This window comes from Beauveria bassiana (genome assembly GCF_000280675.1).
Source record: "Beauveria bassiana ARSEF 2860 unplaced genomic scaffold BBA_S00036, whole genome shotgun sequence".
In the NCBI taxonomy this organism is placed as follows: Eukaryota; Fungi; Ascomycota; class Sordariomycetes; order Hypocreales; family Cordycipitaceae; genus Beauveria; species Beauveria bassiana.
Window position 1 is genome coordinate 210547 of NW_007930871.1, and position 22195 is coordinate 232741.

Below are 22195 nucleotides of genomic sequence, written 5' to 3' on the forward strand. Positions count from 1 at the left end.
CCCCGACTGGCACTTTTTTTTTTGTGAGAAGTATTGAAACAACGTTAGCCAGCGTCTCATATGTCTGGATACAGCGACGCCTGCAGCCGGTCATCGGGGGGCCGTCTGACGCCCGTACACAGCAGTGTTGCCAGGCGAGGCAGGTCTCGGTGTGCGGCGGTTGGGCGTCGGCGCGACACAAAAAAATGTTTCTTTGACGCCAAGATGGATGGGGGGAAAAAAAAAGTGAATCACTCGTCGGTGTAAAACGCCCTTTTCAGCTTATCCGACCATGAGTAGCACAATGTTTCCTTAAGACATGTGACTATGGAGACATGTTCGATCCGACGCCGGTCGAGGTATGAGACTCTGGTTCCGATTGATTCGCTTTTGCATACGCGGATGTTGCAGACCGGCCGAAAACGACTGGCTGTGAAACTTTTTGGGGGCAGGAACGGGAATGTGAGACTGCAGATGCTGCAAGACAATGATTAAGGCCCGCGGAAAAAAAAAGAAAGTGAGAGCTGACTATTTACAAGCGGCTGATTCGACCCGTCTACAGGAAGAAGCAGGGCGGTGATGCACGTCATCACGAGATCTTATGGCAACGCTGCATCTCCTTTTGTCAGCCGCGCCCTTTTTGTTTGTCGCCGCCGTCATCCTTGACGTCGCTCTTGCTGGCGGTGGTGTTGCCGCTGATGCCGCTGCCTGCCGGGCTCGATTGAGCTGGACAGAGGTGCCGCCCCGTGTTTTGGTCGTATAAGGGACATGACCCGGCTTGGCTACAAGGAGGGGGTTTAGGATGCACGACATACAGCACGCTACCGGCGGTGCCGACGCCCGTCTTATCGTCATCGTTGGGCTTTTTGTCTCGCTGTGCAAGTGCAAGGCGCAGGCGCTATCGCTGCACGGCTGGAACGACCGCCGCGGCTGATGTCTTGAGAACGGGGGAGCACGGCGTCGCCAATGTGCGGGCGAGCTGGGCGGTGTTGGTAAGCCTTTGCACGAAGATGATTGCAGTGGTGCAGGTGCCGGCTGGCTCGTGGGCGGCGCCGTCTTTGAAGAGGCCGCCGGTGTAGCTGAACTCGATTTTGGAAGCTTTGGCTGCAGTCTTGCGAGACGCGGGCGCCGTCAGATAAGGCACCAACCTTGACGAAGCTTATCTTTTCTGTTTACTGTCTATGCCTTGTCGGCTCAAATTCGCCAAAGGTGCTGTTGCCCGGTGTAGCGGTTGGTTGAGGCGAGAGGATGCCAGGTGAGACGGCCGTTCACCTCGGTCAGCTCGAGTCCAGCTTGAGAAGAGGGCATCCACGTCGTTGTAATTCCAGCCATTATTCGGAAACGGATTCTGCCAGCGCAGGCCGACGTTGCATGTCTCGTCATCCCAGCGACTTCGCCCAAGTCTTTAAACACAGTGAGTACGATCCCGAGCCACTGCAGCTGATTCCTCGGCGTGGGGTTCGGGGAAGCCGCGCTCCGCGGCCGTCATTGCCGCGATGCCCCAAAGGCCCAATAGTGGTCGTATAGTTGGCCGGCATGGTTGTCGTGAATCGTCACCGGTCTGGAAGGGGCAGCGCCGCGCATGACGACGTCGTATTCGTGCGTGGCGGGGCCGGTGGAATGCCAGTAGTTGATGAGGGACGCCGGAGGAGGTCCACCAAGTGGTAGTCGTAGTAGCCCGAAGGCGGCGGACCGGGCCGCACGCCAAGGATCTGGCCCGGCCCGGGCGACGCCTTGTAGTAAGTGAGGGTCTTGGCGGTAAGCTTGATGTCGGCTGCGGAGAGAAGAGGTGTCGGTTAGACTTGAGATCTGAATCCATGCCTGCGAATTTTTTTCTTTTTTTTTCTTTTCGATGTTTTCTGACCGTCGGACCCGATTGTTAGGCCCTCGGCTGCGGCCTGGGCAGGGAAGGCCGGCTGCGGCAGTGGCGCTTTCAACAGCGCCGCGGAGAATCTCATGATGAAGCCGCCAAGAGCATAAATGAGTGCGCTTGCTAAGCGCTAAAATGAGAAGATTTTTTTTTTTTTGGTTCTAGACTGCGATATCAAATTATTCAAAGAGTAAGGACACGCAAAAAAGGTGATTTCGACGCATATAAATCTCGCAGACGACAAACGTCGCCAAGGGGGGACTAAACAGGGAGCACCCCCACCAGTCACTGGGGATCGACTGCTGTGGCACGCCAAGGAACCAACTACAAGGCTACGTACGCCAAGACTGTGTTTTCTTTACGCTACTATACGATCATAGAAGAGATGGCAGTTTCACGGTGCCTAGTGATTGAATAAGAATAATGTTGCATAATGGAGTGGCTGTGTTTTGCATCTCTAGACGGCCGTGTTGGCGACTTATGCCGAGAGGCTGTTGGAGACGAGGACCATCGAGTCATAATCAATCGGTCAGGCGGGCCCTCGGAGAATTAACAAGCGACGCTGTCTGTGCCCTGGAGATTGAGAAGCTCCACGATTTAATTCACTAGCACTGTCATGCATGCGCTGGGGGAAGGTGGAAAAGAGGTGCCAGTGTTTTATACTTTGTTTTCATCCGCCACCAAGATATATGCCCGCCAAAACTCGAACTCGCTCTCACCCCTCTTTCCATTTGCTTTTTTTTTTTTTTTACTTTAGCACTAAAATAAAATGTTCATGTTAGCAACAAGACGAGACCGCTCGGTTCTTTCCTCTGCCCCTTTTCCGCAACATACATGACCGTCTGGGGAGTACCAGCTGAAGCACTCGCCCGTCTTTCCGTACCAGCCGGTGCAGGGGCAGAGGCCGCGCTCGAGGCATTCGCAGTTGCAGTCGTACGGCTCCTCGCCCAAGTAGCACGTTTCGCAGTGGCCCTGCTTGAGGCAGCACCCGTCGCGCTGCGTCGAGCACTGCCGGCGCTCAATCGGCGTCATGGCGGCGGCCGAGGCTAAGCCGATGGCCATTCCTAGCATGATGATGAAGCGCATGATTCGACGTAAGTGGTTAGAATTAGAAGAGGAGGAGGAAGAAGAGGAAGAAAAAGGCGTTTGCAGCTAGCGAAAGGAGGATGCTGCTGGCGGACGAACCTTTTATGTTGGAACCCCGCGCGCAGCAACAAACTGCAAAAGCCGATTGGTGGTATAATTCACTGCCTGTTTTGATGTTGTTGCTGGAAATTTGAATGGTGGTCAGCACTAAGCTTATTCTACAGCGTGCTATTACGAGGTTGCCAGCGAGGAATGGGCCGTTATATTGTCATCCTTATTGACGGGACAATTATAGGCTTATAGCCACGGGACGTCGGGACCGGCCGCAGTTTGGATTGGTAATTCGGGATTATGCTGGGACAGTCTATTGCCGAGTGACTTGTCAGTCCAGCACGTGGAAAGCCTGTCGTTGACCGCAATTTGCATTCAACAACTTTAAAAAGTCCATGCCTTGTATAACCATCTTGAAACTCAGACTTTATATCGTGATAACCAATTCATGATTCTCAGGCTTTGACACAGACGTTGACGTCGGCCTGCAGATTCGAGCACTCCTTATTCAAGCCACCGTTGAGCTTCCGAAAATCCTTGTCCGAAATCTTAAACTTCTTCTCGAGGGCCTGGCAATTGTCGCCCTTTTTGACCTTGTACCACTGACCACACTTGCAGGCGCTCCCGGGCTGGGTCGGGGTAGGATGCTTCTCGGTGCACTTGCTGGGTGTACCAGGGACGCCTAATCTTGTTTGTCAGTAATCAATTCACTCCAAAAAAAAAAAGAAGCATAAAACTTTTTTCATCTGCCAAAGTAAATTTTTGAAAAAGCAGATTTTGCTCGGTTCACGTAAAACACAAAAAAAAAGACTTACCAACGCAGTAGTACCAGCCACCGAGCAAGGACTCGCAGTTCTTGCCCACGGCGGGGTTCCACTTGAAAAAGTCGCCAAAGGTAAAGACGCCGTAGTCGTTGACAATCTTTTGGCAGCTGTCGCCGGGCTTGGCCTGGTAGTAAGTCTTGCAGTTTTTGGCGATGCCGTCCTGCACGGGGTCAGGGACTGCAGCAGCAGCGGCCACTTCTCGTGTGGGGGTTGTTTTTGCGGCAGCGGCGGCGGCGAGGGAGACGAAAACGGCAGAAATGACGGAGAGCTTCATTTTGAAAATATTTCGTGGTAGTTATTTGGGATATCAGAGAAATTACACTCAACAAAGCCATGGTCAAGCCTTTATATAGCCACAACTTCTAGGGATTTAAACTTGGCGGGGTCATTGACTCGAAGCCCATTCAATACTACTAGCTCATTCATGTAAGAAGCTGGAGACTAAAAGGGCCGGCGCTGTTTATTTACAGAAAATGGTGGGCTGCTCAAGTTGCGTATTGGAATAAAAACGGAGTCAATTTGCTCATTCTTAACATCTTCTCTGCACCATGCGTAATGGCGCCTGCTTCTTTGGGGTTCGTGCAGCGTCGGTCTCGTGTCATGATGATGATTTCCGGCACTACCAAGTCTGGGAACCGCCGACCGCCCATTCGCCATTTGAGTTTTAGGATAAATAGTCATTCCCTTTCCTTATGAAAGACAATGTGTAACCAAAAATAGGTGGTGAATTCCTCTCCTCACTTGATATAGAGCATCTGTTGAAACAAAATATGGGGATCGCCGCCAGCGCCAAGTGAGCGACGGAGGCTGCCAATCAGAAGCAACCGTGTTTCCCGAATTGGCAAGTAAATATCTACGAGCAGCTCGAATTGAAATGAAATAAATATCGGCGTTTCAGAATGATCAACACGTTACAATAGATGGAAGAGACACGTATTTTACTTGTTCAAAGGCGGTGCGCAGATTACATAGAGTGTGCTAGAGGCGAGTCTTGCCTGTCTATTAACCCTTTATGAATCCTGAAATTTCTTGGGTACACGGCGATAAACAATTACGTTTGTACCATCTTCCAGAGGCTCGTTCTGCGGCACCAGCTCGTACTTTCCAATCTTTGGCGCAGCTACCCACCAGACATACCAGTACACCACGGACGCGAGCAGGAGCGCGATTCCCACGACACAGTACAGCCAGTATGGCAGCGGTGGTGTATCTCCAATGCCTCCCGGTGGGCGGAGAAACGGTGCCACCAGTTGGAACGCCTGGCCGAGCATGAAAAAGATGGCCACCGGGTACCACACCTTGAAGGGACGGGGCGCGTCAGGCTCGCTGTAGCGGAGATAGAAGAGACCCACGACGACAAGGAAGTTGATGACGGAGCCGGGATAGCCTTCCAAGTCGAGGATGAAGCTGTAGGCATTTCCAAAGGGAATTGCGACAATGACGATAAAGGATGGGATAAAGTGGAGGATCAGTCCGGTCGAGGGTGAGCCAAACGGCCAGTTGGACGCCCAGAAGCGGGCAAAGGGTACGGCGCCCTCCTTGGCCAGTTCTTGGTTGACGCGGGCCTGCGCAAATGTAACCGTCATGACGTTGCCCAGGGCAGACAAGGCGACGAGGACGCTGAGCGCGCGCTTGGCCGCGACGCCAAAGACTTTGCCCATGAAGTAGGCGGCGACGGTGGTTCCGCTCTCCGCAACCTCGTGAGGCGTCGCAGCGGCAAAGTAGGCCACGTTGGCAAGGAGATATAAGACGCCGCAGATGGAGAGACCTAGAGGACCAGCAATCTTGATTGTTCGCACGGGATTCTTGACTTCGTTGAGCACGTACATGGCATTCGACCATCTGTGTGTGTTGTTAGTGAAAGCCTTGCAATTTGGGGTTTCGAGAATTGAGGACTGACCCCGCATAAGAGTTGAGTACTTTGAAAAGCGCAGTCGCGTAGGGATTGCTGTTTTGCGCCGAGTTTGCAAAGGCGTTGCGAAAACTGGCGTGGGGATCCTGGACGCTGGAAACGCCGCCGCCGAGCACGACCCATCCGGTTATGACAATGAAGAGCAGGAGAACGACTTTGAGAATGGTGAAGAAGTTCATGCCGTGCACGCCGACTTTGGGGAAGAATGTATGGATGACAGTGACAAAGACAATGACACCAATGGCAATGCCGCGCTTCTCCCATTCGCTCGCTACCCGACCGGCCGCAATGACAATGTTGGAGGCGAAAATGATGCAACCCGAAGCTTTAAATTATTAGCAATTTTTCTTCTTTCTTTTTCTCCCCTTTCGATTATTTTCTGTTTTCTCGGAAGCATGGTGTACCTGTAAAGCCCAAGGCAATCGCCTGAACCGCAAAAACAGTCGTAATGAGCATCTTGGGCCGTCGGTAGGCAGCCTCGAGGTAAACCTTTTCGCCGCCGCTGCGCGGAATCATGCATGCAAACTCGAGCCATACGCAGAGACCGCAAATGGCCAGCAAGAGACCCAGAACCCAGAGCATCAGCGACGCGCCTACGCTGCCGACACCAGCGACAATGGCGGATGGAGTCGAAAAGATGCCCGTTCCGATGATGCGACCGACACTGCAAAGAACCAGGTTAGCTCTTTTATCCCCTTTATTCCGCCGGCTATTCTGGGCTACACAGATCCTCGTACATTAGAAATGTTGTGCTGACGACGCCGAGATGGCGGCCCATGCCGCCAGTCGTGTACTGATCAAAAGTGAGGTTACCAACACCGTCGTCTAGGACGGTGCCGTGGCTCACTCGGGGCTCGGCCCCGTCATCCGAAAGATTCGGCTTCTCAGATGATGGAGTCTCCATAGCGGCTGTGTGCTGTTCCCGACACGGCTGTTCATGAAGTAGAAAATGATGAAAAAGGAAAATACTGGCGTAGCGTGCAGTGTATATATATACACAAGTGGCTGGCAAGGTTCATGGCGGCAGCCACATTAGCAAATTCAAACAGCCACGCAATTCTTACGCCTTTTTTTTTTCTCTTCAGAATCTATAGCGGGTACGATATGCTCAACATTCGATGCTTTCAACTGTGCAGGGCCGCTTCTGATAAGGCAGTGGTGACATGAACAGGGTGCACTATGGCGTGATCTGACAAGGTCGTTGACGGAATGGCCATGTTATTTGGGGAAAGGAAGGACCCTTTGGCAACTGACTCGACTGTAGTAAATAATGAGAATCAATCTCGCGTTACAGGCAAATTGTAGTAAGACGCAAAATGTGGACGGTTTTTTTCGACAAAGCTTTGGTGTTGATGTTTTGGAAACTTTGTCATGGTGTCGCACAATAAAGGCTAGCTCGGGCTAAGCTCCCGACTTGGCGGTCGATGCCAAGCCAAGATCAAGTCAAATCGTACAGCAATCAGAAAGATTTCAACATCTCTATTACGGAAAAAAAAAAAAAAATAGGCCGATGAAGAGTAGGGTTGCCGGTTCAAGAATTATTTCTGAACATTCGAGAACAGATTTCCCCACAAGAGCAGCTCAACCAACCAGGGCACGTTCTTCAAGTTCGCCTTTACACGTCATCACAGAATAGAAATTCAGAACGTCTTGAACGTTTTGAAATCAAGGCGATGGGTGTGAGACACTTGGTTAATTAGGGGACACAGAGGTGATACCTGATGAGACTGGGAGAGAAGCATTGCTGGGAGAGACGATAACGACGAGGACGAGGCTGCAGTCGCTGCGGCCGCCGCCCATGAGGATCCCATCACTGATTACGACGCCGCGCACAATGACAAAACGGACACGCCCAGAAATGAGCCGGACCGGCGGGACGGCCAGCGCCAAAGTGCGCTCATCCAATACATAATGAATTGCACCTCAGCCACTTTTCTCAACAGCTTGGCCGCGAGCCTTGGGACGCGCGGCCTTGATGGCTTCCGGGCGCGCATAGCGGTTGTGAACTGTCTCACCATTGCGTTCCTCCGAAAACCAAATTGGGACGTCGAAATGTCCACGCGCATGGAGTGGGAGAGGTTCGCCAGAGACGTGCCTTTTGTTTATGTCTAGATGGGTCTCAGAAGCCGTGGACATGGTCAGAATACCCTCGGCAAAGGGCCACCTGTCGCCGTTGACAAAGTCTGGTTGTATAATAGCATACCAGCCAGAGCCTTTTGAACAAGCACGTTGTGGTCTTTTCCCGCTGCAATTTACAGCGCATTCAGGCAGCGCGGTCATGACCGCGCTGCTTTTCTCTCGACATTCTTGAAATCCGCCAGTCTTTGTGCACTCTGACTGGACTTTCTGCGCATCCTTGCCACACTTGTTCCTTTCCTCTTGAGTAGGGTTCTTCTCCGTCTTCATCTGAATAATGCAGTCCAATGGCTTCTTCTCGTCATAGGGCTTGCGCGTGCTTATGCCGTCGGCAAGTCTTTCTCCAGTGCATTGTTAATGATATAGTGTCTCTATTTTTTCGTTTGTTTTTCCCCTCTTTCCTCTACGTTTCGTACTTTCTTTATCCCTTCTCCTCTTTCTGTACCCTCCGGTTTTCAGGTACCTTTCTTTTATGATTTGTACGTTAGAACGCAAATTCTTTTCTCTTGGACGCCATGGATTCGTCTCTCATCGCTCATCTCATCATCAATGGCCAGATATTGCCGGGCACGTGTAGCCGAGACTGAAGGAGATTCTGTGTCACACTTGGCCTCCTTGGAGCCTCGCCTTTATAGCTGTAGAGTTTACGCGCCCGTCAGGTTCCACCTCTCCGACAACTCTTGACTACGAGATTAATGAGTTTTAAACAAGACTAGGATAAGTGTGATATCACACACCAAGTCGGACAGACTGCGCCAGCAACCGGCGTTTCGTGGCGCAAGTGCGCATGCACCTAGCCATACCTCTTCTGGTGCTGTATTGAAGCAGTTCTGATGATGTGATCTTACAAGAACTGGCTCTGCTACCTTCTTTCTCAATTCTTACTCGCTTCACCGCAGCTAAGGTCCAGAGGTGTCCGTCCTATTGAAGGGATGGGCTACAAGGCGACGCTAGGGAAAGTGGCCAGTACTTGAACAAAGGAACAGAAAGTGAATGAAGAGAGAGTATGTCCAATGTTATACAAATGTTTCAGTGCGTTGCATCAAACAGGAAATCATTGTTCGTAGGCGCCGCCTTCTTTTGTCCTTCCATCATGTACGACCCTCCCAGCAGAGCATCCCCCAACTTCACCATTACGCGCCGGCCGAAACTCTCAACTTCCCGCACCTTCGCATGCATCTTTCTCAACGGAAAAGAATAAGCCACCGACTTCCCAAATCCCAAAGTCTGGTCACCAAGACTCCTCCTGCATCCGCTGACGCGCTAGCGGCCGTTGCGCGCAACCTGGCCTATCCGCCGCCTTTCGTTGTCCCTGCATTATGGCAGCCTATAGGTGAGTTGCGGCCAAAAACTCATTTTGCGTTATTATATCGAGGTTGACGCTCTAGGCACACGTCACCCTTTATAAGAATATCATTTAACTAAACAAAGCTACTCCTGCCTTTTTTAGGAATATAATTCTACACCTAATCACACACGAGGGGTGAACTGAGTTTACGCCGCAGCTCACCTGTAGGCTGCCATACTGCAAAGCAATTCTTCATCATCAGGTTGTAGGCCGCCAGAGAACCGGCCTGGTAATTCTGAGTAGAGGGCCAATATGGTTATACAGGAGCGCCATGCTCACGAGACTCCAGCTCACGAGACTCCGGTTCACGAGACTCCAGCTTACGAAAGAGACGAACAGGAGCCTCAACGCCCGTCCAAACGCCCACATTCTGCCGTCGACGACTCCGATCCCCAATCGGGGTCTCCTGCGTCGAACAATCTGGTCTCAAGTTGGCTTGGCAGCATATGTCCTCCGGCCAAGCGTCAAAGGCGAAACTCTGAAGCTTCCATGGCCAGTGGTGGAGATGGCGGACTCGGACCGCCGTCGCCGCCGTCGATCAACACATCCGATATCTGCGACAAACACACACAAGACCACACTGCTGCTTCGCGACCCGCTACTTCCCGCAGCGCTTCTTATCGCACCACTGGGGGTTCGTCTACAAGAAGCTTGGTTGACGCGGAGCACTATCGGCTTGAAAACTTGAAAATGCGCAACGGCATTGAGATGCGTGTTGACCGTGAACCATTACCACCGGCTATCCAGGCGTTGGTAGAGCCTCTTGGCTTGCAGCAACCCCCTCCCACTCCGACAGCATGCGACGAAAAGTTCGTCAGGGCTATTCGAGCTCGCAACGACTGTCTCGCCATGTCTGTAAAAAATTCCGTCAGGCAGCGGTTTGATGGCAGCATCTTCCCGAGGCCTGAATTTGGCGACCCTATACTGCGCACCGATAGCCTGATCATGGCGGAAGCGACTTTACCGACAAGATTTACTTCAGCAGCCTTGAAGAAGCTCAGTGGGAGGGTCAGACGGTTGTCGAGACTCAGCATTCCGATACCCGATATCTTGTACGGCTATTCCTATGAAGTTTTTCCAAGGGAAGAACGGAGCCTGCTGTACCACGTTCTTACCGACGTCAATGTAGTCAACGAGAACCTCAATGTGCTGCCCTTTCTTATCGTCGAGTTCAGAGGCGACGGCGAAAGCATGTGGTCCTGCATCAACGAGTGTCTCGGCGGCTCGGCGGCATGCGTCAACGTTGGCAGGCGGCTAAACATGAAGCTCGTAGTCAACGGCCAGAGTCCGTCGTTCAACAGTGCCGTATTCAGCATTGCCATTAATCACGAAATCGCGCACCTCTATGTTACATGGAGACCATCGGACCCTGCGGCGGAGTACTACATGCAACGCATTGGTGTGTATGCAGTTGAAGACATGCATCACTATCTGATTCTTCAGCGTGCCGTACGCAAAATTATTGAATGGGGCATCGGGCCGAGGCTAGATCATTTTCGCGAGTGCCTCAGTCTGGCTGGTTCGGAAAATGGGAAAGCATCAGATATGTCGTCTGCGTACGTCGAAGAACCCAAGGCGCAGGTTGAAGAACCCAGAGCGCAGGTGGGAGGACCTAAGGCGCAAGAATTTCAGGCGCAAGAATTTCAGGCGCAAGAATTTCAGGCGCAAGAATTTCAGGCGCAAGAATTTCAGGCGCAGCTTGATGAACTTAAGACGCAAATGAAAGAACTCATCAAGGCGCAGATGGAAGAGCTTAAAGAGGTCAAGGCGCAGGTGAAAGAACTCAAGACGCAGGCGGGAAACCCTTAGGCGCAGGTTGAAGAACCTCAGACGCAGGTCGAGGAATTCGTGCCGTCGGTCGTGGGCTCCGCGTCACAGATCAAGGAATCTGTGACACATATCGTGGAATCTGTGCCGCAGGTCGAGGAATATGTGTCGCTACTGTAGCGGGAAAAAAAGATTTCGGTATATACATTTTCTATTACCTATTCTCATGACTCTATTCTGATGACTCTATTTTTTATTGTTATGTTCTCTATTTTCTGTTCTTTAGCTCCTATTCTTATCTTCTATTGTCTATTACTTCGTTTTAGATTGTTCAGCCAATATAGATGTAACCGCACCTGAGATCAATCTAGATACATTATGGAGCTCAGTCAGATGTCGACGGAGTTGATCAGAGTACTTGTCGACCGATTTGTGGCTGGTGTAAGGCTTCGACAGCGAGGCCGGTTCCCTCATAGTGAACTTGCTGCAGAGGCCATCAAACGCGTCCGAATTGTACTGTGTCTGCCACCTGATTCGAAATCCGGTATCATGCCCATATTTCCGAAGCTATTGTCGGGGCAGGTAGTAATAAACCTCAAGTCCAGAAAGATCGGCAGAAAAATGCAGATGCGCTACAGGTAATACTTTTAAGTAATGAGGTGGTCTCAAATCAACAGCCAGTTGATTAACAGTCACTGAACCAATCAACAGATAGCCTTGATTACTAGCAAGTTAGCAGCTAAATAACTAGTAGCTATTAAATTAGTAATTCAACTGCCTGATACACTGACGGTTGATTGACTGGCTGTCGACTGACTGGATGCTATTCTGTAACGGTTGACAGAGCCAATGGAAGTGTTACTTCTCGTCACACACAAGTTTGGTGGTCGGCGCAGCATCAGCGCCAACACCCCAGTTTGGCAAGAGTTGATCAGTAGAACTTTTTTTTCTGTCCTCAAGAATTGTCCATTTTTTAAAAGACCCAGATTTCGAGCTTGAGAAACGGCCAGTTGCTGCTAAATCTTTTGATCAAGCTTCGCCAGACTCTGCCCGATGCCGAATGTGAATGTACTGCGGTCTGGCCATCGTTTGGACCAGCTCGCTGCATATATAGCCAGTTTCTTAGCAGAGAGTAAATGGTTACCAAACTGTTTAGCCCTTGACACATGTTTGGCTTTCCTGGTCGAAGTGATCAAAGAGAAGGCAGGACCGTACTCGTCGAGTTCACGGCAGCGCTTGCTTGCAGGCGTTGCCTAGAACAACCCTCTTGCCCTTGTAGTATAAAAGTTGGCCTGGCTCCTTGCTCTGGTTGTACTTCATTCTTGATTTGCATACATCACGGCCTGAGCGCTCCCAATACGCAGCATTATTCCGCCATGCCCATCGGTCTACTCTCCCTCTCCACCGAGCTCCTCACCATCATCATCGCCTTCGTCGCCGAGACCTCCCCGCTCCGCTGCCTCCGCCTCACCTGCTCCCGCCTCGCCGCCTCTGCCGCGCCGGAGCTCTTTCGGTCCTTCGTTGTCCGACCCAGAGGGCTTTCCGTCGCGCGGTTCCACGCGCTCCTCGATGTCGCCTCCCCTTATCGGCCACGTACGCTCGTCCGCCGCGTAGTGTTCGAATTTAACAAGAGGCGGCAAGGCAACTACCTCGAGGGCTGGGAGCCACTGTTTGCGACGCTCCTGGGTGAGTGGCGCGCGGCGGTGGCGCGGCTCGCGGAGCTGGAGAATGTACAACACGTGTGCGTGCGTTTCCGGCCAAATTGCCTAGGCATAGACTTCACGGGTATAGGGCTGAGGCGCAACATCCTGATCGCCGTATTCGAAGCCATTGCGAGCATGCGTCAGCCGCTTCGCTCTCTTTCCATTGAAAATCTACTCAACTTTGTCGACACCGCCTTGACCGACAAGCCGTGCTTCACCGAGGTCGTCACCAGTATCCAGGAACTGCACATCAGCATCGCCGCCGAGATCGACGAGGGCGATCACTTAAACCCCACCACCTTGCCCCCCCTCCCGCGCTTCTGGCCCCTCTTCGCCTCCGTCTGGCTCGCGCCCGCCGCTCCCCGCCTCAGCTCCTTGACCATCTACTCCAACATCCACTTCGGCGCAGTACCTTATTGGCAGGACTGCTTCTCTTCGGCCGCCAGCCCAGACACAGTCGCGCTCGCGTTTCCTCGCCTGCACAGCCTGGCGCTCGGCAGATACACGCTCGCGTCTGAGGCGCAGATTGACGACTTTCTCGTAAATGCCACCGTCCTTCCTGAGCTGCGGCGACTGACACTGGATGACTGCTCGATCATGAGCCACCTGTCCGTGTATGAGTCGGGTGAGAGGTCGCCGGTGCACCGGAAGGAGCTCAGGATGATCAAGATCATGTCGCTCGGTGGAGAGCCCCGGCACATTATGGCGTCGCGGTTGCGCTGGGATACCGTATTTGACCGGCTCCGCGAGGGGCTGCCGTCGCTCAAGATGTTCGTCTTTACCAGAGGACCCTGGCAGGACGTAAGCATACCCTTTCCCGTTGTCCCTTTTCTGCCACCTCAATACTTACTCGTGGTAACATGATTGAGCAGGACGCGGCTTTTAGCGAGCGCGACTTCAACATCTCGCAGTTTTTGACGAGGCGCTATCTGAGCTACCATGAAGGCGTTTCGCCGTCGCAATTTATAGAGCCAGTGCCGGAGCGATACGATGAACCAGCCGATGGATATGTGAAACACTACAATGAAGCATTCTTCTATTATGACGATAGGGATGCATCGCAAAGGAGGGACCCCATATATGACGAGACTTTGAATCCGCCGTCCAACGACCTAAAAGTCTACAGGGCTGAGCTGGAAGCGTTCAACAGGCTGAATGAAGCCTTGTTTCAGCGCCGACAGCTCTCATAGTCTCACTCGACATGGTTACTCCATCATATAGCGATAGAGGAACATCATGTTGCGACCTTGATCGCCCGAAGGCCCGTTTGTAACTCTAATCATGCAATGTCTATTACGGTTATACTCATATTCTGCAACGCAGCATCATTACACAGGTCCTTCTCCGGCTTGTATCATCCAGTATGTCAAGGTCAAAACTCCGAGCCTTCATAGTGGTCTAGCTTGCAAAATACAACATTCGGTAGAAGCTACAGGCGCAGCCTGAATTCCTTTTTTCGCTTTATTCTTGTTCCTTCATTATCAGCAAGACTTCAAGCCTTGAACTCCTCGACATGGCTGCTCTCCCACTTGCCGGGGACAAGAGCTAGGGGAACGATACCAGAAACATGCATCTCGGGACCGAAAATCTTGGCATCGAGGCCGAGCTCTTGAGTGGCGGCCTTCATGTTCTTGAGACCCTCCTGGTAGTTGGGGCCGGCACGGCGGACCCAAATCTTGACGTTGTGCTCAAAGAGACGGGGGGCAAAGTCGCGGAGAGCGCGAATGACACCCTTGAAAGTGCTGGCGACGTTGGTAAAGTTGGCAATACCACCACCGATAAAGAGAACCTTGCCCTTGTCGGAGATTGGAGAGCGGAGCATGAGGTCGAGGACAGTGCGGGCATAGTGGTAAGTCTGAGACTCGGTGGGAGCACCAGAGTATTCACCGTAGTTGGCAAGCTCATCAGCAAAGCCAGACGAGGCAATAGCGTCAGCATAGACAACAGAAGCACCACCACCAGCGACTAGGGTCCAGATACGGCCGGAAGGGTTGAGGACGGTCAACTTGAGAGAAGCACCAGTCTTGGCATCAAGGTCGGCAATGTAAGCCTCCTCCTTGGTGAGCTCACGACCGAAAGGAGCAGGGAACTCCATGGGGGGGCCGGCATCAATGCTGACCTTGTCGGCACCAGCGGCAATGTTGGTCAAGCCGAGAGCAGCGGGAGAGCGAGCAATGGCCCACTTGACACCGCACTCAAAGTCGGCCGTCTGATCGAGCTTGGCAGCAAGATCAAGAAAGTGGACTTCGGCCGAAGTCTTGTCGGCGTTGGGGATGACAACTAGAGGGTTGATCTCGAGGTATGTGAACTGGCAGTCAACGTAGACGGCGTATAGGCGCATGATGAAGTCGACAAGGACATTGTGAACACCCTGAGGAACCTTTTTAAGAAGGGTAGCAGCAAGCTCCTGGTGTGAAGGAAATTCTGCAAGATCAACGGGGATCAGAATCTTCTCGGCCTTTTCGTCGACATCACCGACATCGACACCACCCTCGTGGGTAAAAAGAATCCAGTCACCCTATGGGGAGAACAAAAGTGGTTAGCACAAACCATATTCTTAAAACAAACAAACTTCCGATGCCAATGCAGGTACACCGTTCGTGGGTTTCGGGTCGAGCCGTGGTCGATGAAGACAGGGATGGTGTAAAGCCGGACCCTCTTCATTGTGACATCCGTTCGTCCGTGGCGGGTGAACGCTACGAGGGGAACCACACCAAAGAAGAAGCCCACATAAACTTCAGCGGCCGGCAGGCGCGGATTATATAGCAGGAGTCTGCTCCAGATGGGTATAGACGAAACGCTCCTCATCTCAATGACAGATTGTCGCAATCTCGACGAAAGAGCAGCGGCCAATCCTTTGCCGCAATGTGTCAAGCAAACGACAACGGCTGAATAAGCCAAGACACCTGCCATTGGCCGAAAACAAATATCAAAGTATAAGACTTACATCGCGGACAGAGTTGATGTTGATGTAGTACTCGGTATCTTGAGGGTGGGGGACGAAGGGCTCGACCAGAAATTGTCTGAGGACACCGCTGGTATGCTCAACCTTTTGCTCCTTGCCAGCACGCTCGGCAATCCAGGCCTTGGCCTCGGGCCAGGTCTTGTTGAGGGCCAGAAGACCGCTCTTACCACGACGCTTGATAAGCTGATCGGGCTTTGCGACTAACTTGGCGCCGTCCTTGAGGAGCCAAGGGAAGGTGACCTCGGCCTGGTTGAGGACGTCGTCGACATTGGCGTCCTCGGGGAAGTGCAAAGAAGCAAGTCTAGCGGGGGGGTTGTGCTTTGTGGGCTGAGCAAGCGGGCTAGGCTTGATGGCGGCAGCGCGGGTGAGGTGGTAGTTGAGGATGGCCTTGCCGTCGGCCTCGAAGATCGACTTGGCGGACATTGTGGTGAGGTATGTGCGATTAGGTGGTATGTGAGAAGTGGCGGAGAAGATGGCGGTGTTGGAGAGACTCAAACTGGGTCTGTAGAGAGTCAGAAAAGACTGGCCAGAAACGAGTGCGTGCAACGAAGCGACTGGCTGGACAATGGCAACGGCCAAGTCTCCCAAGACGACGCAACGCAGCAAACGAAGCTTGCGAGATGCACAGGGACAGCACTTACCAGCAACGGGATGAGAAAGCTGCAACGCAGAGATGACGATTAAAACGTGCCGTCGGAAATTGCACGCAACAAGGTCGACTGGAATAGGTACGAGATTGTGAAGCGCAAAAAAAATGGTCAATGGGCGAAGAGGTGGGAGGGAAGAGTGATGAGGTTCAGAATGGTGGCAGAAAAGCGGCGGGTGGGCAAGCAGCGAGCAATGGACCAAAAATTTGGGGTGGAAAGCTCCAGTGTGCAGCTGTCTGAGGGGCGGCCAGGGCTGGCCAGGGACGTCGTTGAGAATTCGGGGGTGTTTTCATGGACTCGACGCGACTGCCTGAGTCTTTTTGCTGGGCAATTGTACCTACAATTTGGCTCTTTCGGGGCGGTCAGCACGACACAGAGGGCAGAGAGGGGCAGCAGCTTGGCTGGTACAGCAGTGACGACAGAGGAGCAGCTGGCTGCGGGTTTGCTTTGTGGGTTACTACACTGTGGATTACGGAGTACCTGGCGTAATGTCTGCACCAAAAAAAGTTTTGGGACATGTACCGGTACTTGCTCCTGCATCTCCCCAGCGGTTGAGAAAGCCATTGAGCAAGTGGATCAGCGTTTAGAAGCTTGCGGCGCCTGGTGGGCCCTGCAAAGGCCGGCACCTTTTTCCGACTCAGGCAGAAGACGCCAGCAACACCACCTGCTGCTAAATATGTATTTACTGCTGTTAAGATGGTTAAGATGGTTGTGCTATCAGGCCGGCTCGTCAAGTATGATCAGACCCAAGCCGGTCATCAAGACAGCCACACAGCAAACGCCTCAATTGAAACAACTCCTGTGGAGTGGTTTCGAGGGTGCTTGTCTTGGACAGCAGCGCAATTCCTCCGAGGCCAGTCGCAGTCGTCAAACCCCCCCCCCCCCCCCCGGTTCCACCAAAAAGGTTGAGAGAAAAAAATGTCAAATTCCCGATTTCGCTCTCCCAATACAGCGGCAAGGAGGGTCCTTGCCAAACACTATCAGTACGGTGACTACTTGGCGGCAATTATGGTGCACCACAATAGCGAAAACGAATAGGGGTGGATACGGATGCGACATGGTCGGATGCTGGAAAACAGTCTCCCAGCGCCGTACGTATTCCACGTCAGATCTGGTTGCTTCTATTCGACTTCTTGTCCGGGTCGATATTTACCAGGCTGAGAGTACCCCAGACTGCTCATCTCTGCAGCAAGCCTCTGTGACGTCTTTTGGGTCAGCAGCTTAAACGGCACCATCCAATGTCAGCATCATGTGCACCAAGAAGCTACCCCCAAACTAGGTAGCCACGGCCACTCTGATGCGCGACGAAGACGGGCTCCTTGCGAGAGAACGACGCCGTATCAGTTTGCTTATGCCGATTCGGGATGATTTAGACACACGAGTGCCGTTGCTACGGCTCTATCCGTGTCAAGGCTTATGCTATCAATAGGCGAAACGAGTCCACTCGATAGTGGATGCGCTGCTACAGGGCCAGAGACCTCCTTCGGCCTGATGTGCACCCAAGTGTATGGAGCATCCAGTAAGCCATTGCCATCACAGGCCGCTTTTACAAAAATGACGACCAAAATTCGGCCGAGTACAGCTTTTACAGACATAAGCACCGACACACTCCCACATGACAGAAAGAAGGTCTTTCCGGACAGGCTCTGGCGGGCATGCTTACGCGCTGACTAACTACCTAGTGCCGCCGAGTCAAGGCATAGGCGCTGTTACTGATAATGCAAGCCGTCTTCTTACACGTGTGATGGAGGGGGAGGGGGCACGGCATGCTGTGCATCATCGACAACATCGGCAGGACAGCGGGAACCGAGCGAGACGGGAATAGAATGTCCCCTCGATATTTGTGAATGCCGGTTGGATCTTGGCATCGAAGTCTGGGTGCGAGAGTTTCTTGTTCGCATTGCGGATACATCATGATATCGATATTTGTTATGGCCATGGGAAAAAGAGGTATTTATCCAACCTGCAGGTCAACGGGCCCCGACAACGGCGCTGCACGAAATGATAAGGCAACTTGGGTGCTCGTCTCTGGCAGCTTGGCAGCGCACAGCCCACCAAGGTGGCATCTACGAATGAGTATTGCGGTCGCTTCTTCTTGAACTTTTTTTGACTTTGAGGCTGTTGTTCTCCCCGACTAGGCCAGTCCCGGTTGTAGCGCGGTGGGACAAAGGGTCTTGCAGCAAGCCATCTCTGGTACTGCGGCGCTTGCTAGCTGCGACCCGTGTGGCAGCAATTCAACAGATCCAGAAGGTTTTTATTAGCCTCAACCTACGGAGTACCTGCGTGCGAAACAAGAGACGCAGACAAGACGGGGGATAAAACAAACTGCCCCAACTGTATCCGTGCAGCCGCAATCACTCTGGCGACCCTGACTGGCCTGACACCGACACCATGTCACCGCCTCGACCAGCTCTTGTACATGCTGGACGTGCCATTTTGATGTCATCGATTCTTTCACCGGACTTGATGGTCATTCAATCGACACATGTGTGTCCAGCTTCACCACAGTCAGTCCATTATGTGCTGGTCTTCCGTTGAATTGCTTCTTTTATGTCACCTGTATTTCATCGTTACAACGCTGGTGAGCCATACTTGTGCGCTATAACTTACAGTGGGTTACAGTGCTGTATCCGTCGAGACCCACTCGTACTCGTTCCTGGCAGTGCATCATCGTTTCTGTACGGAGTACTGGTACTTGCTTTCGTACCTCTACTCGACCCCTCTGCCCCAAGTCCTTCTCACTCCGCTTGCTGCTCTCCTTGACACCCAGCACCGCCAGCAGGGATCCACTACAAGGTCCCAACTCCACTCCCTTTTCTCTGGTCTCCTCTGTTTCTTTGGTGGGCTGTCTGTTGTGCGGCCACTTGGTGGGTGAGCTCTTGCGGCATACACTCCCAGCAAATGCCTGCTCCGACCTGTTGAACCAGCACCCAGGAACGAGTCCTCGCCATCATCCGCCAGCTTCCTCCATCTCCTCATCTCTCACACACCTCTTCTTCCAACAAACATATCCTCCTTTCACATACTCGCAATTGACATCCTTGGTCTTGTCTTTTGCCCCCTCGTCTCAAGCTCAGCTATTGACAGCTTATCCTTTACCAGCTGCCACTACCGCAAAAAAGTTTCCTGGTCGGAACCCGCCTCGTCCGTTTGCTCCCCTTTCGAGTCGCCTTTCTCCAGCTTCAATCCATCCGCCCTAAGCAGCCTTTGACGGCTCTTATCCAATTTTATACACGCAACACACGCGGCCTTCTTCACAATGGCCCAGGCCACCACCACCGGCAGCGGCGCCAGCCTCTCTGCCAACGACAAGATCCAGCGTTTTGCCGCTCCCAGCCGGCCCCTCAGCCCTCTTCCTGAGCACGCTCTCTTCCACGACAAGACCCGATGCTTCGTTTACGGCCTGCAGCCCCGAGCCGTCCAGGGCATGCTTGACTTTGACTTCATCTGCAAGCGCAAGACCCCCTCCGTCGCTGGCATCATCTACACCTTTGGTGGTCAGTTCGTCAGCAAAATGTACTGGGGTACCTCGGAGACTCTGCTGCCCGTCTACCAGCAGACTGAAAAGGCCATGGCCAAGCACCCCGATGTCGATGTCGTTGTCAATTTTGCCTCGTCTCGCTCCGTCTACAGCTCCACCATGGAGCTGATGCAGTACCCCCAGATCAAGACCATTGCCATTATTGCCGAGGGTGTCCCCGAGCGTGTAAGTCTCAGCTATAAAACCCTCTTGATTTGCGCAATTAACTAACAATCTGTCATCTCAGCGCGCCCGTGAGATTGCCCACGCTGCCAAGAAGAAGGGCGTCACCATCATCGGACCCGCCACTGTCGGTGGTATCAAGCCCGGCAGCTTCAAGATTGGTAACACTGGTGGTATGATGGACAACATTGTCGCCTCCAAGCTCTACCGCAAGGGCTCTGTCGGCTACGTCTCCAAGTCCGGCGGCATGTCCAACGAACTCAACAACATCATTTCGCAAAACACAGATGGCGTCTACGAGGGCATTGCCATTGGTGGTGATCGTTACCCCGGTACCACCTTCATCGATCACCTACTCCGCTACCAGGCCGATCCCGCCTGCAAGATTCTCGTCCTGCTAGGTGAGGTTGGCGGTGTTGAAGAGTACAAGGTAATTGAGGCCGTCAAGCAGGGAATCATCACCAAGCCCATTGTCGCATGGGCCATTGGTACCTGTGCCAGCATGTTCAAGACCGAGGTCCAATTCGGTCACGCCGGTGCCCTTGCCAACTCTCAGCTCGAGACCGCTGCCACCAAGAACAAGTCCATGAAGGAAGCCGGCTTCTATGTCCCCAACACTTTTGAGGACATGCCCAGTGTTCTTGCTGAGCTGTACCAAAAGCTCGTCAAGGAAGGCGCCATTCGACCCCAGGCAGAGCCCGTTGTCCCTAAGATCCCCATTGATTACTCTTGGGCTCAGGAACTCGGTCTTATCCGTAAGCCCGCTGCTTTCATCTCCACCATTTCTGATGACCGTGGCCAGGAGCTTCTTTACGCTGGCATGCCCATCTCCGACGTCTTCAGAGAGGATATTGGTATCGGTGGTGTCATGTCCCTTCTCTGGTTCCGCCGCAGACTCCCCGACTATGCCTCCAAGTTCCTTGAGATGGTTCTCATGCTTACTGCCGATCACGGCCCCGCCGTCTCCGGTGCCATGAACACCATCATTACTACTCGTGCTGGCAAGGACTTGATCAGCGCCCTGGTCTCTGGTCTCCTTACCATTGGTTCCCGTTTTGGTGGTGCCCTTGACGGTGCCGCTGAGGAGTTTACTAAGGCCTTTGACAAGAATCTGAGCCCTCGCGAATTTGTTGACAGCATGCGCAAGGCGAACAAGCTCATTCCTGGTATCGGTCACCGTGTCAAGTCTCGCAACAACCCTGATCTGCGTGTCGAGCTTGTCAAAGAATACGTCCTTGCCAAGTTCCCCAGCCACAAGCTCCTCGACTACGCCTTGGCCGTCGAGACCGTCACCACTTCCAAAAAGGACAACCTGATTCTCAACGTTGACGGCTGCATTGCCGTCTGCTTCGTTGATCTGCTCCGCAACTGTGGTGCTTTCTCCACCGAGGAGGCTGAGGACTACCTCAGCATGGGTGTCCTCAACGGTCTCTTCGTCCTTGGCCGCTCCATTGGTCTCATTGCCCACTACCTCGATCAGAAGAGACTGCGCACTGGTCTGTACCGTCACCCCTGGGATGATATTACCTACCTCCTCCCCAACCTCCGCGAAGGCCGGCCTGGCGCTGAGGGCAGAGTCGAGGTGCAGATGTAAGGAAATGACGATGAAAATTCACGAGCGCCACATTGCTTTTTGTTTCGAGTTGCCATTGATGATTGGAAGCCATGAATAAGGGACGCAAAAGGTAGACTACTGTACAGGAGAGGCGCATGGCGGCACCTGCTATCTGCCCGCCAGTTTGCCGTAGATCGCAATAGACATGTAATTAATTAATCTTGTTCCATTTGCTTTTGTTTTCTGTGTGACTAGCTTTCTTTTCTCGCTGTACGTGGCTGTTGGAAAATCCAGGCTTGTCTCACAAGTTGTTGCGGCTTCGTGGATGGAGTGGTGCTTGTGACGATCTTATTTGACAAGCCTCATTAGCACGAAGCACTCGATTTATGCAACAATAACTTTCAAACTTGGAATAAAAAACACATCAGCAGCCAAATTGGGCACAAATGAGCACATCCACGCGTTCTCTGGGGCATTTGACTCCGTGAACGAACGGGTTTGCGCAAAAAGGTACAGTTGTGTCGGGTAAGCCACAGTGATGAGAGCACGTGACTCAACTTCGTGTTGCAATCATAAGAGGAAAGCGGTGTGCAAATAGGTAACTAATGCACCTAGCTAAATTTATATATAAGTTAAGAATAGTAATTCT

At 52.6% G+C, this 22195-nt stretch overlaps 8 protein-coding genes across 8 annotated transcripts; 3 read left to right on the plus strand and 5 right to left on the minus strand.

Annotated features, from left to right (window-relative positions):
• Window positions 1-877: 877 nt before the first annotated feature.
• Window positions 878-2935, minus strand: BBA_08601 (uncharacterized protein; the record flags this gene model as incomplete). Its single annotated transcript, XM_008603698.1, has 4 exons — window positions 878-1127; window positions 1537-1753; window positions 1844-1979; window positions 2684-2935. 4 exons carry the CDS (start codon window positions 2933-2935, stop codon window positions 878-880), a joined length of 855 nt encoding a protein of 284 aa, XP_008601920.1.
• Window positions 2936-3441: 506 nt separating this feature from the next.
• Window positions 3442-4084, minus strand: BBA_08602 (LysM domain-containing protein; the record flags this gene model as incomplete). Its single annotated transcript, XM_008603699.1, has 2 exons — window positions 3442-3668; window positions 3802-4084. The coding sequence occupies 2 exons, from the start codon at window positions 4082-4084 to the stop codon at window positions 3442-3444; spliced, it is 510 nt and encodes a 169-aa protein (XP_008601921.1).
• A 736-nt stretch (window positions 4085-4820) lies between these two features.
• BBA_08603 (methionine transporter, putative) lies at window positions 4821-6626 on the minus strand (the record flags this gene model as incomplete). The annotated part of the gene is made up of 4 exons (XM_008603700.1): window positions 4821-5652; window positions 5711-6047; window positions 6127-6386; window positions 6460-6626. 4 exons carry the CDS (start codon window positions 6624-6626, stop codon window positions 4821-4823), a joined length of 1596 nt encoding a protein of 531 aa, XP_008601922.1.
• Window positions 6627-7645: 1019 nt separating this feature from the next.
• Window positions 7646-8128, minus strand: BBA_08604 (uncharacterized protein; the record flags this gene model as incomplete). The annotated part of the gene is made up of 1 exon (XM_008603701.1): window positions 7646-8128. One exon carries the CDS (start codon window positions 8126-8128, stop codon window positions 7646-7648), a length of 483 nt encoding a protein of 160 aa, XP_008601923.1.
• A 1330-nt stretch (window positions 8129-9458) lies between these two features.
• BBA_08605 (uncharacterized protein) lies at window positions 9459-11153 on the plus strand (the record flags this gene model as incomplete). The annotated part of the gene is made up of 2 exons (XM_008603702.1): window positions 9459-10979; window positions 11037-11153. 2 exons carry the CDS (start codon window positions 9459-9461, stop codon window positions 11151-11153), a joined length of 1638 nt encoding a protein of 545 aa, XP_008601924.1.
• A 1196-nt stretch (window positions 11154-12349) lies between these two features.
• BBA_08606 (F-box protein) lies at window positions 12350-13866 on the plus strand (the record flags this gene model as incomplete). Its single annotated transcript, XM_008603703.1, has 2 exons — window positions 12350-13477; window positions 13549-13866. 2 exons carry the CDS (start codon window positions 12350-12352, stop codon window positions 13864-13866), a joined length of 1446 nt encoding a protein of 481 aa, XP_008601925.1.
• A 302-nt stretch (window positions 13867-14168) lies between these two features.
• On the minus strand, window positions 14169-16064 carry BBA_08607 (Succinyl-CoA synthetase-like protein; the record flags this gene model as incomplete). Its single annotated transcript, XM_008603704.1, has 2 exons — window positions 14169-15194; window positions 15624-16064. 2 exons carry the CDS (start codon window positions 16062-16064, stop codon window positions 14169-14171), a joined length of 1467 nt encoding a protein of 488 aa, XP_008601926.1.
• Window positions 16065-19547: 3483 nt separating this feature from the next.
• BBA_08608 (ATP-citrate synthase subunit 1) lies at window positions 19548-21585 on the plus strand (the record flags this gene model as incomplete). Its single annotated transcript, XM_008603705.1, has 2 exons — window positions 19548-19994; window positions 20056-21585. 2 exons carry the CDS (start codon window positions 19548-19550, stop codon window positions 21583-21585), a joined length of 1977 nt encoding a protein of 658 aa, XP_008601927.1.
• Between the last annotated feature and the right edge of the window lie 610 nt (window positions 21586-22195).